The sequence below is a fragment of the Gadus chalcogrammus genome, chromosome 15, assembly GCF_026213295.1.
Source record: "Gadus chalcogrammus isolate NIFS_2021 chromosome 15, NIFS_Gcha_1.0, whole genome shotgun sequence".
Taxonomy (NCBI): Eukaryota; Metazoa; Chordata; class Actinopteri; order Gadiformes; family Gadidae; genus Gadus; species Gadus chalcogrammus.
The window spans coordinates 19513817-19527012 of NC_079426.1; the positions used below are offsets into that span (position 1 = coordinate 19513817).

The 13196-nt window shown below is 42.3% G+C and overlaps 1 protein-coding gene across 3 annotated transcripts in view; it reads right to left on the bottom strand.

The window, feature by feature from the left end:
• wdpcp (WD repeat containing planar cell polarity effector) overlaps nt 1-13196 on the bottom strand; it is a 57030-nt gene that overhangs the window by 43153 nt on the left and 681 nt on the right. For 2 of the 3 annotated variants that reach the window (XM_056609090.1, XM_056609091.1), the window contains 4 exons: nt 4884-4968; nt 3517-3561; nt 2608-2661; nt 1666-1736 (listed from right to left, as the gene is read on the bottom strand). In XM_056609090.1, the coding sequence (XP_056465065.1) occupies nt 1666-1736; nt 2608-2661; nt 3517-3561; nt 4884-4944 (231 nt within the window). In that variant the 5' untranslated portion in view covers nt 4945-4968. The remainder of the gene's footprint in view (nt 1-1665; nt 1737-2607; nt 2662-3516; nt 3562-4883; nt 4969-13196) is intronic. The other variant, XM_056609092.1, reaches the window with a different exon arrangement.

Genomic DNA, 13196 nt, shown 5'->3' on the forward strand with positions numbered 1-13196 from the left:
AATGTAATGGTGGTCAAGGAAAGGCAACAGATCTGCCCTGAAGAATTAGGACTCTGATTGCGACTAGATGTGTGTGTGTGTGTGTGTGTGTGTGTGTGTGTGTGTGTGTGTGTGTGTGTGTGTGTGTGTGTGTGTGTGTGTGTGTGTGTGTGTGTGTGTGTGTGTGTGTGTCTCCGTGTGTCTGTGTGTGTCTCCGTGTGTCTGTGTGTGTGTGTTTATTTAACCATATCCGTAGCCAGCTATGGGGTCACCGAGGTCCTGACTTCAGTAATTTTCCTTTTAGCTATTGGTATTGGGAATTGGAAACTAAATACAGCCGTATAGAAGGTCGTTAACTTGGGGGGGATCATCCTTTCCTCCCCTCTATTTTTCGGAACCCTGGCTCAGATTGGTTCATAGCCGTGGTATATTAACCATACACCACTGGGTATGACGTCTAATTCGTTTGCACAATTCAGTATCATTCCGTGTCTGTGAAAAACCTAACTAGGATAGTTACAAAAATTTACGGACTGGAAAACCCCAGAGATGATCAGAACAGCATGAAGCAAACAGAATGGGCGGTGAAATGCTTTGAAGACTGGTGTTAGGATATAGGTGCAGTTTTAGACACTCAGACATTATCATAAGAGCGGATCAATGACATTCAATGCGATTTAATTCAAATTAACGCAAATGAATAGCCAGATAATGAGTTCGATAGAACACTCGCCTGTGATGAAAAAATGTAAGTATAAGCAGCTCTTGTATACGATGCATAGCAACCACCTTGCACTATATGCAGGCAGCCAGGAGGGCCTATTTATTTTGAACATTATTATTTATTAATAAAGACTATTTCAATTAGTGAGTGTTTTTAAAATGGTGTGCATTCTTAAGGCCATGCAACCATTTTATAACGGTCACCAAGTATCCACTTGGCGTCGGGCCAAACAATGACCATTAGCTTTAATATATTAACAACATACCACGGCTCGTCGGGAGCTATTGCTTAAAAACATATATATATATATATTGGGTCTATTTGAATAAAGCGTTGAGGGCGAGTGCGCCGGTCGGGCATCCTGCCACATTCCAAGCCCAGCTGGGGTGATTTGAGGGGAGGAACGAGGGCGGGAAGGCCGGGGTTGGCTGGGAATAGTGGGGGGTACACTAGTCTGGGGCGGAGGGGGGGGATAAGAAAGGGGACGGGGGGTTGGGAGGGTGGAGGATGGAGGGGAATGGAGGAAACAGCCACAGTAAGCTCCTGGCAAACAATGCCCAGTCTGTGCTACCAGAAGCAGACAACCAGGGGAGGTTGGGCAAGGGGGGAGGAAGGGAAAAAAATTGAAGGGTGAGAGAGAGAGGGTGGGGGGGGGGGGGGGGGGGGGGCGCAGGGTAGCTCCATGGCCCCCCCTGATCCCCTCAAATATCCACCTCGATGACAGAGTATGGCCGAAAGCGAGGTGATGAGAGGGGGACGGGGGTGGGGCTGATGGGGGGGCGGCTGTGACAGAGACTGACCGACCAGTAGAGTGAGAAGAGAGGGAGAGACAGCAAAACACAGAGTGCCCCTATTTGTTAATCAATCAGGCGTTTCAGACGGGAAAACTCCCATCATCCCCTTGGATGGGGGGAGGGGGGGGGGGGGAAACGGAGGGACAGAGTTAGGGTGAATTGGGGTACCTCTAACCCTTTCAACGAATCACGGAGCTTCTCTGGCCGCCGGTTCTGGGGCGTCCATGAATACCCTCGGGCTGGTTGTGGAAGAGAGGGAGAAAGACAGGAAGTTGAATAATCACTGGGGTGAACGGAGCACCCCCAGAGTGGGATATCATGAGGCCAGGCTGGGATGAGTTTAAATGTATTTCATGAGTTCATCATCCCTCGAGGCACACTAGTTATTATTGCAAAGGGGGGTGGCTAAGTGTGAGGGGGCGGAGTTACCAGTCAAAGTTAAGGGAGAACCGTGAGGCAGATTGATAGACAGCAGGACGCAGGTAAACAAACGGGATCATGGGACAGAAGTGTACCAGGTATCCAACACATATCAGTATCTGTGTCCAGTGTGGGGAAGTAATCCGCTCTCTTTCTCTCCCCACTCATCTAAACTCAGGTGACTAAATTGACAAAATAGCCATAGCCATGTGTTAAATGAGAATGTTCGTGGTCTTAATCTGTGCTTGCGTCTGCTAGCCCCTCTGGGAGATGGACCGCCGACTAGTGTTCTCCCACTCAAGGTTTCTGCCTTGTCGATGGTTTATTCCATAAATCCAAAAGTTCTGGTTTGAGTGTCTTTCAAGTCTAATTTAAATATATGGGCCTGTGAACCCATTGAGACTGTGACTTGATGGAGGGCTATTATAATGGAAATGGATTGGAATCAACCCCTTGCCTATGGCCTCGCTATCTTATTTGGAGATGGCACACTGGGATTTTCCCCACCTTCAATTTAACGTGCAGCAGTTATGGGAAACATGGAAGCCTGGTCCCTTTGCTCTGGAGCAAGTGTCCAAAAAGACATTGAGGAATAAGAAAGGGCTTTAGGATCCACATTTTATGTCTCTTGCTTGCACACTCAAAAAGTCACACAAACACATACACACACACACACGCACACAAACTTACCTTCTGAAAATTTGAGTTTGTCATTGTAGTAGTGTTTGGTCTGTGAATCGGCGACTGCAAAAATATAACCAATTAAAAATAATATCAGATACGTTCAAATATTCAGTGAAAGAACAGAAGGAACCAATTAGAGATCAATATGTATAATTTAGATCACGTATAATTTAACTACAATGAGAGTTATGTTGGTTTAGAATTCAGCACCACAATACAAGTGGACATCCAAGGCTGAACCTGGAGCTCTGCATAACCCATCACTTCAACATGCAACTTCTTAACCAAGGGCACCCCATAACCATGCCTTTGAGAAGGAAAGCAGCCTGTCTGGTTTTCAGGCCCTCTGGCACTCTGGCTACATCAGGGTTAGCAGTATCCATCAGATAAGGGAGTGAGCAGCCTGACAGGCCCCAACACGGGGCACCTGGTCCAGGGCAGGAAGAGGCAGAGGGGAACAGGATGGGGGCTTCGGGAGGATATGGGGGCTTTAGGCCAAGGCTTCTGAAGGCCACTGAGATGAGCTTGGAGCTCCCTCTAGTGGAGAGCTTTGGAAGCTAGCTAATTGGAAGATCCAACCACCACTTTTTCTGTGTACCCGTGTGTGTGTCTGCATATATGTGTGTGTGTGCATGATAATAATGTGTTTATTTTATATTATGTTTTTTTATACACACATATACACAGACATACAAACATATATATATATATATATATATATATATATATATATATATATATATATATATATATATATATACAGACAAACAACAAACACATATATACACATTTAAACACAGGACATTGCTGAATCATCACGTATAGAAAACGTCTCATTTATTGAACAGAAGAGAAAACAAGAGAGCCCCACTTGATCTCCATTTTAAAGCAACGTTCAACACAAACACTGTTTACCTGGCTCCCCTTTATGGTAGTACTGATGGGTGCCAATGTCAGTGTCTGTTGGCGGGGGAAAAGAGAAGAGGACAGATGCAGTGAGAGAGACGGAGAGAAGGACAGAACAAGAGAGAGGCAAACACACACACACACACACACACACACACACACACACATAGAGAAAAAGAGATGAACATCTAGCTGTCAGGGAAATGCAGAAGACAGATCAGCAATTCTGCACTGTGGGATAAACAATCCCTATCAGCCAGTGGCCTGTCCCATCTGCCTGAAGCATATTTAAGATAAGACACCTTGGGGGGGGGGGTTGGGGGTTAGGGGGGTGGGTTAATAAAGACAGGAGTGTGCCTAAACCTGCCTCAGCCAAGGGACAAGCCCCCCCACCATCTTTTCACACACACACACACACACACACACACACACACACACACACACACACACACACACACACACACACACACACACACACACACACACACACAACAAGGTAGTTTGTTGTATGTTAACTGGGGGAAGGCCATGTAAATGTCTGTTTAGAATTGAGTGGCGACTTGCAGAATGGATCAGCAGAAGTGGAATATAAGATGCACAAGAAATTTCATCACAGAGGGAGTTGGTCTTCTTCTGATCGAGACCGCTATGTTGCTCCACCAGGTTTCTACAGTAGCTCAGAATGGACAAACCACTCTGGAGGGAACATGTTTAAAATTCAATCCACTTTCAGTTAAAGTGTAGGTGAACCCCCTGTTTCAGGTTGAATTTGGAAACTATGAAATTTAAGCAATCTGTAACGTCATCGGTAAATGCTACTGAATTCTACACACTGGACCTTGAATGGTGAAAACATTTGTTTTGACCAGTGATCATTGCCTTGCTAAACCTTGCCTCTCATGCTTTGCTAACATTAGGAGCTACTCTTGAGTCCTGAATGTAGACACTATGAGACCATACATATCCTGAGGACACTAGTCATTTGTTTGGTTGCAAGTTTGATAAACCTTTAGACATTTCACCGCCCCTTATACTCAACACATGCAAGTCTTTGTTTTTAGGCCCTAAGCTACCTCATCAGAGTAGGCCTAATTCTAAATGTAGGTGCATTGTGTGTAAACAAGCTCAGATTTAAGTATCATATGAAAAAGCTGTTTTCAAGGTCACAGAGGGAGAGAGCGAGAGCAAGAGAGAGAGCTAGACTGAGAGTGAGAGAAAGCTAGAGATAGCATGAGAGAGCTAGAGAGAGAGTGCAAGAGAGAGCGAGAGAGCAAGAGAGAGAGAGAGCACAAGAGAGCTAGAGAAAGAGCAAGAGAGTGCGAGAAAGTGTGTGAGAGAAAAGTGGTGAGACAGAGAAAGGCTGAGGGACTGAGTACCTTTGACTTGGAGGGAGCTCTTCGTTGACCACAAGTGAAGCTCAGCCAGGCAGAAAGCCATGGGAACAGATAATTCACCAGGGATCTGGGGAAAGAGCAAGTGAGAGCGCATCAAGAGAAAAAGAGGGATGGGAGAAAGAGAGGGCAAGGCAGAATGGAAGGAGAGGTAAAAAAGAAAACCAATGGTACATTAAGATACACATAAAAGTGGACGGCAAAAAACAATAATATACCTACCAAATACACACATACACACAAAGAATTCAGCTTGACATTGACATAAGGTCACGCTCGCACCCCCAACACACACACTCCCATGTGCGGCGGGGATTGAGCCCCACATGAGGCACCCATTGAAAGACACACACTTGGGAGGTGAAAGCAGGACAAAGCTCTTGGGATCCCCCAGCACCTAGAGACACATCAGTGTCAGACTCATAAAAGAAGGGCTCAAGTCCAAGTCTCGTTCACACCTTGTTTCCTCCTTTCAGGCGAGGCTCACTTCAATACCATGTGACATACTGGAGTGAAGACCAGAGAGCTCCTATCTGTCCATCAATCAGTGATGGTGGTGTCATGGTTAAACACTAGAATAATAATCATTACTACCTCACTACTGTTTGTTAAGAGCATATACGCAAAGCCAAGTTGTATTCAATCTTGTTCAGTAAATATTCTCCTGTTGTTAATTTAATCCTGCAATATGTAACTTTTCTTTTGCAGCTATTAAATTTAATTTATAAAAAATAGAATACACCCCTTCTATTATCCATCCATTAAATATCTCTTAATAAATGTTTTATTCTGGTCCACTTTAAGTGGGCAAACCAACATTGAATAGGATGAAGCACGCAGTCGAGAGACACTTTCTAATTAATTTCCATTGCATCGATCCTTATGCCCCATGGGAACGTCAGAAATGATATAGCTATAGCTGTAGCTGCAGCTCCCGCCACTAGAGGCTACTAATAAGAAAACCTACATAGTGCAGGTTTAAGTTAGCTTGACATACACCATACACCAACAATGAGTCAGTTAATTAGTAATCATTTGAGCTAAAAGGAACATTCCATCTAGAAACAATAAACATCTTATTAAATAAATGACAAGAAAAATACATGAAATAAAATAAAACATTTTCAGAGATTTAAAGTTAGATCAATTTTGATCTAACTATGAAACTTGAAGGAATGAAGCATAAGGTTTGTATTTGATAAGCAAAAATGTGATAATGCTGGGCCGTGCCGGGCTCAGTAAGTCCTTGACTGACATGAGAAAAGGAATTAATCTTGCCCTGACCACATGGTTTTTGTACTTATTTATTTTACTGCAAGTCAGTCATTCCCTGGGCAACAACCTGTGGCGGGCTGACAGAGGGAGGGGCAACTGACGGGGGCAGAGCGAGGCAGAAGGTAGATATGGAGGGAGATTAGACCTCAATCACAAATATAAAAAATACACAAAAGAGGACTTCCTTTCATGATTTAGCAGTAAATAAGTGTTCAAAAATAGTTCTCAGATGCAAAAGCATTAATATTTTTCATGTCATAGTTTCCCATTGATTGGTCTCGCCACGATGAATCCCACTCAACCTGCCCTGCAATGGTTACATAATCATCCCCTGACTCAATTGTTTTAAAACCTACTAAATCATGACTTCAACCACAACCACAAAAACCCTAATCTCTCAAACATACCAGAAATCAGAAAGTCTGAAAAAGGTCATCTTCAGGAACAACCACAACTCATCCAATGCAAGACCCTCCATATAAAGCTGGAGAAGAAAATAATCAAGTACATCAGAAGTCTGAAAAGACCATCCCAGATAACTACACTGGCACTGGAAAAAGGATAGGTTTTTGTGTGCGTGTGTGTGTTGTGCGTGAATTCACCCACAATCTCACAATTCCCCATCCCTGTGCTTAATAGGATACTGAGCAGCACAAATTGTAGACCTAAACGAAACACCAAAATGGAAAACTTGAAACAGTTTGATATAATAATCAACTCTGTCAACAGTATCACAATCTGGGCCCTATTCACTTTAAATGCAAACTACTCTTTCCTTTCAAATTACAACCCACACAACTCATGGAAATATCAAACAAATACTTATCCCCTGAGCAGTTTAAATGTCTTATATTGTGCATAAAAAGATAACAAAAATACGCACTCAATTTGGATTTATATGTAACTATTTTTGTGGATAGTTGGCTATCTTCAGTCAAACCGAAATTAACTAGTATATAAAATATGTGTTTGTCGACATTAATCCTTTAAATAATGGCAGACCAGGATGAATAGAGAACATTATAATTCAAATAATATAAATAACAAAAAATATATTGGCACTTTGTCCGGCTGAGTCATATATCCATGAGAACCTTTAGGCTGAGGGGTTGCCACAGAAACATATCGTTGATGTCATGCAGCAAGGCCTATTGTAAATGATTATTTGGGGCAAGGATAAATCAATGTGAAGATGAGGTGGAGCATGGTGTCTTTATAGGCGGTTGCAAAAATATTAGAAATCATTTAATAAAATCAAGACCTGGCTTGTCACAAGAAAAGTATTGTGAGAACTCTTGCACATACTCACAAAACACCGACCCACGCACTCACACCTTTTCTCCTCTCTGACTTACATGAAAGCATCTGCCATAAGAGGATGTGCGTCAGACAAAGTGGCGCCAGACTAGATAGACTGGTAGAACCAGGCTAGCGCTAAAGGAATTAATGTGGGTGTACTCACAGAGAGCTGCTGTGACTGACTAAAGAATGGGCTGATGGTAGGCAGAAAAAAACTAAGTGATTCTAACAGCAGTTAAAGGGTGATTCTTGGGGGCGATGTGTCTGTGCGTATTGTTGGACTGTGAGTGTCCATGTCTACAAACATATATGTCCTACGTTGTATCTCTACAATGTCTAGTAACACATTAGCAAGAAGGGATAAGGACTGTGTTAAAGAGGTAGAATGTGAGGTCTGTGTGTATGCATGAGGTAATGCTTGTGGGGGTTGGAGATCTAAACGCAAGTGTGATGACCTTGTGTACGAGAAGAGAAATTAATTCATTAATGTCAGATTGATAGAATATTCGCACATACCATATGCATGTATTATATGTATACAATCATGAACCCTGTTAGAAGTTGAACAAGGAACCCATTCTGTTTAATTCATTTGTATTAATTGGAAGACCCGTTTGTACTTAACTATCACATGGTGTGGACATTGGCATACATTGCTAGTTATATTACTAACGCATATACTTAAACATACATATACTGTACATATATAAACATATATATGTTTAATTAAGTGTAAGCGTTACTAATTCATTAGTTATAGTAATTTCTATATACATAAAATATATCAATATAGGCTATATATATGCGATTTTCTTTGTATTCGTCAGTGCAAGACGTTACAGAACAAATATCGCATTCCAAAATGCATACTCAATTCCACAACAACATTACAGCTCAATAAAGCACTTTCTAAACCACAGATATCAGCAAAGGCCCACAATTAAGCTTGTTCCCAAAAGAGGGGGTTCTTTATGTGCAGAAAATTAGTAAGGATTGTGAATAATTTCCAGCACATGTGGAGGCATGGCCAAACACCAGATTAGGGGACCTCAAAGGGTGGGGATGGATGAGATAGTATGGTAGATGGTAAGTATAACCATGAGAGAGAGACAGAGATAACCAGAAAGAGACACCATATAGAATGATAGAGAGTGAGAGAGAGCGAAAGCTGTGCCACCTCTAAGCAGATGTATAAACGCCATTAGAGGAGGTAATTGAGAGAAGAAAAATACAGAGGTATTTACACACACACACACGTACACACACACACACTACCATCATCGTTTTTGCGAATTTGTCTAATAAGTAGACTGAGATATTTTACTACCTCTAACTAACCCATAACTAAATGTATGCACCTCATACCACAATATTAACTTTATTAACTGTATACCTAAACCAAATCATGCATCATTATGTATTTATTGTATACCATATCTCTGAAATCTGTCCCACACTGAAGCTTATAATGACCTGGACTAGCAGAGGGGTCTGTGTATTACCCACGGAAATCGATCTGGACCCTCCCACTACAGAAACATCATCCTCTCTTGCTGCATGGGAGCCGTGTCCAATTCAGAGGAGAAGAACAACTTAGACAATGATAAGGAGAAGAAATATGGAGTTTTTAACAAAGAATTTGAAAAAAGGAATATCTGCAGAATGGAGACAGATATCATCCCCTCGGAAGTACTCTCTCTCTCCCGCCTCTTGCCACTAAACCTGCGTAACTGTTGCCAATTCCTGCACATTGGAAGCATCCTTTCCAGGCGTGCTATTCTGTGAGATGAGAACGCCTGGGAAGGCGGTTGGTGAAATGTTCGCTGGTCAAAACAATGCCTCCTATTGCAATGCCCTCATGTGGCCAGCCGAGCCATGCCACAAGGAACTGTGTGCTAGTTTCCATGTTGCCACCAGCCTTTCTCCAGTACAAACATGCAAGAAACAGTTCTGGTATCCCTCATTTGCATAATGATCATAACTAACCCTAATGTGTGTCCCCGCTAATCCAGAAGGCTGTATACAGTAGCGGAGTCTGTCCACGATATGTAGGCTCCAGTATAACCCTAACTGCTCCAGACTCCACACGCTGGCTGTGTTTGCCTGACAGCACCGCCCGAGGGCAAGAAAGCCAATACATCCAGCAGCACCAGCTACATCATCACAGTTCTACTTGAAAGAGCATCTCTGTGTACCTACAAGTCTAGCAGGTCTCTTGTGGGCATGAAGGAGTCATGTCAAAGGTGTCCAGGTGTCGTCATTGTGTTAACAGAAGACAGCGTAGGTACGAAGAAGGGTTTGTGTTTGTGTGCATGGTGCATTTGGGAGTAGGGCCGCCATTGCTTTCTCAGACAACGAAGTAAACACACACACACACCTGTCAAAAAGCGAGCAAAGTGAGGGTGTTAAAAAAAATTGTGAGATGGACAGATGAGCCCTTGCTAAACGAAAAGGTCAAGATAAACACACTCACACGCGCGCACACACACACTGTCTGCTCTTTCAGACGTGATTAGGATGACAGCTTGGAAGGCTCTGTGACTCTCCTGCTCTGACAGCTTGAGGTGACACAAAGCAGAACACACACACACACACACACACACACAGGTACACACACACATGCACACACCTACACACACACAGGATATCCTGAAGCAGCGCTGCAGAGTTCTGCTGTTACTTCAGACAATAGAGAGGCCATGCTGATAATGTGGAGTCAAGTCATGTCTTGTCCCAGCAGGCGGATCGTCTTTCCACTCTGACTGACGGTTGAGGTGTACAACCGTGTGCTATGTTAAACACATTTGCCCTGGAGACATACCTGCCTCAGGCCCCCAAGAACAAAGGGTCATCTTTCAGAGGATCAAACAGCTACACAACACCAACAGAGTACCTTCTCTACTTTAAGATACATGTTTTGTTCTTGCTCTTGATCTGAGATTCATCTACCAGCAATCTAACTGTGCAAGGTTACAAATCCTGTACTGAACCACCGAGTCCTCCAAAGAATGTTTCACATTTCAGCCACTTCTAAAAAAAACAAGATATCAAATTGGTTTTAAATGCTTTGGCTGCTACGGCCAATAATATTATATTAGTTCACATACAATAACCATAGAAACGTGAATCATGTCCCTCAGAAAGCCCTGATGCTACAGTGGCTGGTGCCTGGGATGAATTTACCTGCCACATCACAACAATTGAGAAGCATTTGACAGTAAGGCGGTGTTCATTTCAGAGACCCTGCTTAACTTGTGATCCCCATGTACATGTGCACACAACACACATCCACACATGGACACTCACACACTCAAAACACAGGCTTAACAGCGCCAGCACAGACCTATCCGGGCGTCCCTCCATCAGCACGGGAACAGCGAGCACTATCCTGGCCGACATCTGTTGTGCGGCCCAGGTCGGCTGGGAATAGGCCTTAATCCCCGCACATGAAAACACACGCACACTTTCCCATTCAGTCCGACAAGAACAGGTCCGGAGGCTGGGGACGTGCAGGCGAACAGCCCTCACTCAGAACCCATTGGAGTAGTTGTGGATGGATTTGAAGGCGAAACTAATAAAATAGTGGTAGGCAAGTGCAGGTGCTGGTGTATGCCAGGGGTGGTTGGGGGTTTAGCAATGGGAGGTTACAGTAAAGCAAAACCAAAAAATATGGAGAAAGGTAAGTCACCTGCACCTTTGCCACAGTCTGGTGTGATAATTGGTTGGATAATTTCAAGAAAATTTCAGTGGTTTGGTGCCACGTTGTGGCAAAGTTTTTTTGCCAAAATTATTGACTTGTAAATGTCCTGTAGGACAGATGATAGTTTTGGTAAAGACATAATTCCGTCTTGTCTCATATTATATATCTCAATATCGACATTTGCACCAATTCAATCTCATAGGTCATTATCCCATACATAAATCAACTAGAGAATGAAAAGAGAAAATAGTGAATAATTGCCCACTAATTAAGACAAGATTGAATGTTGAATGTTGTGGCAAAAAGGTTTGTGTTAGCAGATGAGGATTGAGTTCTCAACGATAAACCCCTCCCAATCCATGCTTGATGGAAGCCTCTGAAAAACCCCTTCTCAGGTTTCCCCCACAAAGGTGTGTGTGTGTGTGTGTGTGTGTGTGTGTGTGTGTGTGTGTGTGTGTGTGTGTGTGTGTGTGTGTGTGTGTGTGTGTGTGTGTGTGTGTGTGTGTGTGTGTGTGTATGTGTGTGAAGAACAGCCCAAAGGCCTTGCCTTCAATGTGACACGGCTACACAATCACAGCATTTCAGAACCCCGGGCTATTCCTGCAGGTAGAGTATACATAAGTACTTAACTCAGCAAAGCACCGCTTATGCAACAAGATCTTCTGGCTCTGGCAACTACAGTAAATACGCCTGTCAAGTCTACCATTAAATGAACAGTCGTTTTTTTCATCTTTGTCTGATGAACTCTAAGTAGTTTCAAGTAGGGTAGGTTAACATGATTTATTAGAAACATATAGTAGCGAATATGCATGATTAAAACTTTATTCTTAGTATCTCAATGTGTGGCAAAAAAATACCTTTATTTCTTTATATATTTCTTCATATTATTGTAATGAATAGTAATCTATGTACTAATTGTAACAATATCACAGACTTAAGTAAAGAAACGAAAAATCACTTTTACTAAGGAATTTGCACATTGATGACAAGATAGATTACCTTTTCCGTGTGAGAAAAATGTCACTCTACAGACTGACCACTTTACAGTGCACATCTGAAGAAAAAAAAAACACTTGACACAAATGAACAAGCCAGTGCCTTGTTCAGAAGCTGGCATGGCCTCGTGTGAAATATATTTAAATACAGCCTTATGCTGACACCTAGCGTCCGTAAAAGAAAGAGCACACAGTAAATAGTCAACATTTAAATTCCTTATGAGCTTAGCCCAATATACTTGGATCTGGGTTCAGGTATGAAAAGGAAAGAAACATCTGTATCTTATTTTAAATACAAAACAAATAAGAACATTGTCTTTTTATTGATAGATGATAATTTTTTATTTCTGCTGTTTCATTGTTTTTATTTGGAAATCTATATTCTGTATTTTCTGGTATTTGTTTTCTTCGAAAGCACTCTGCACACATTAGTAATAAAATGTGTAATTTATATTATCATCATTATAATTGCTGATATAACGACATGATTTAAAAAGGAAATAAAAGTTATTTATGGGCTCAAGCACTTAAATGACAACTAGAACCCGAGCAGGGTTCAGCCATGAAGAAGAGGGCCCAGACTGGAGCCTAACACAAGCTACGGCCTATAGCAATCAGTCCATGCGTAGGATATATATATGCAAACACCTTCTTAATATAAGCCAATTATCGGGGTCAAACAACACGCTATCTCAGGTCCCTTTCTTCAGGGCTTGTCAGGATTTTGTAATGAATCCATTAAAAGTGAATGACCAAGCTCACGCTTCGTGGTTTTGTCCTCACCCATCACCAGAGAGGCACACATGAGAACGGTTAGATTACAATAAAATGCTCAACACATTTACAATACAGTGGTAGTAATTATTGAAGTGGCAGTGATAGTAATACACACTTGTACATACTAGTTTACAGACATTTACATTAGACATCTAACATTTCTGCTAAGTTGTAAAATGGACAAGCTCAAGTGATTATTTCAATGTAACTTTACACTTTCAGGTTGATCAATGTACCGAGGTGTTGCAAAGG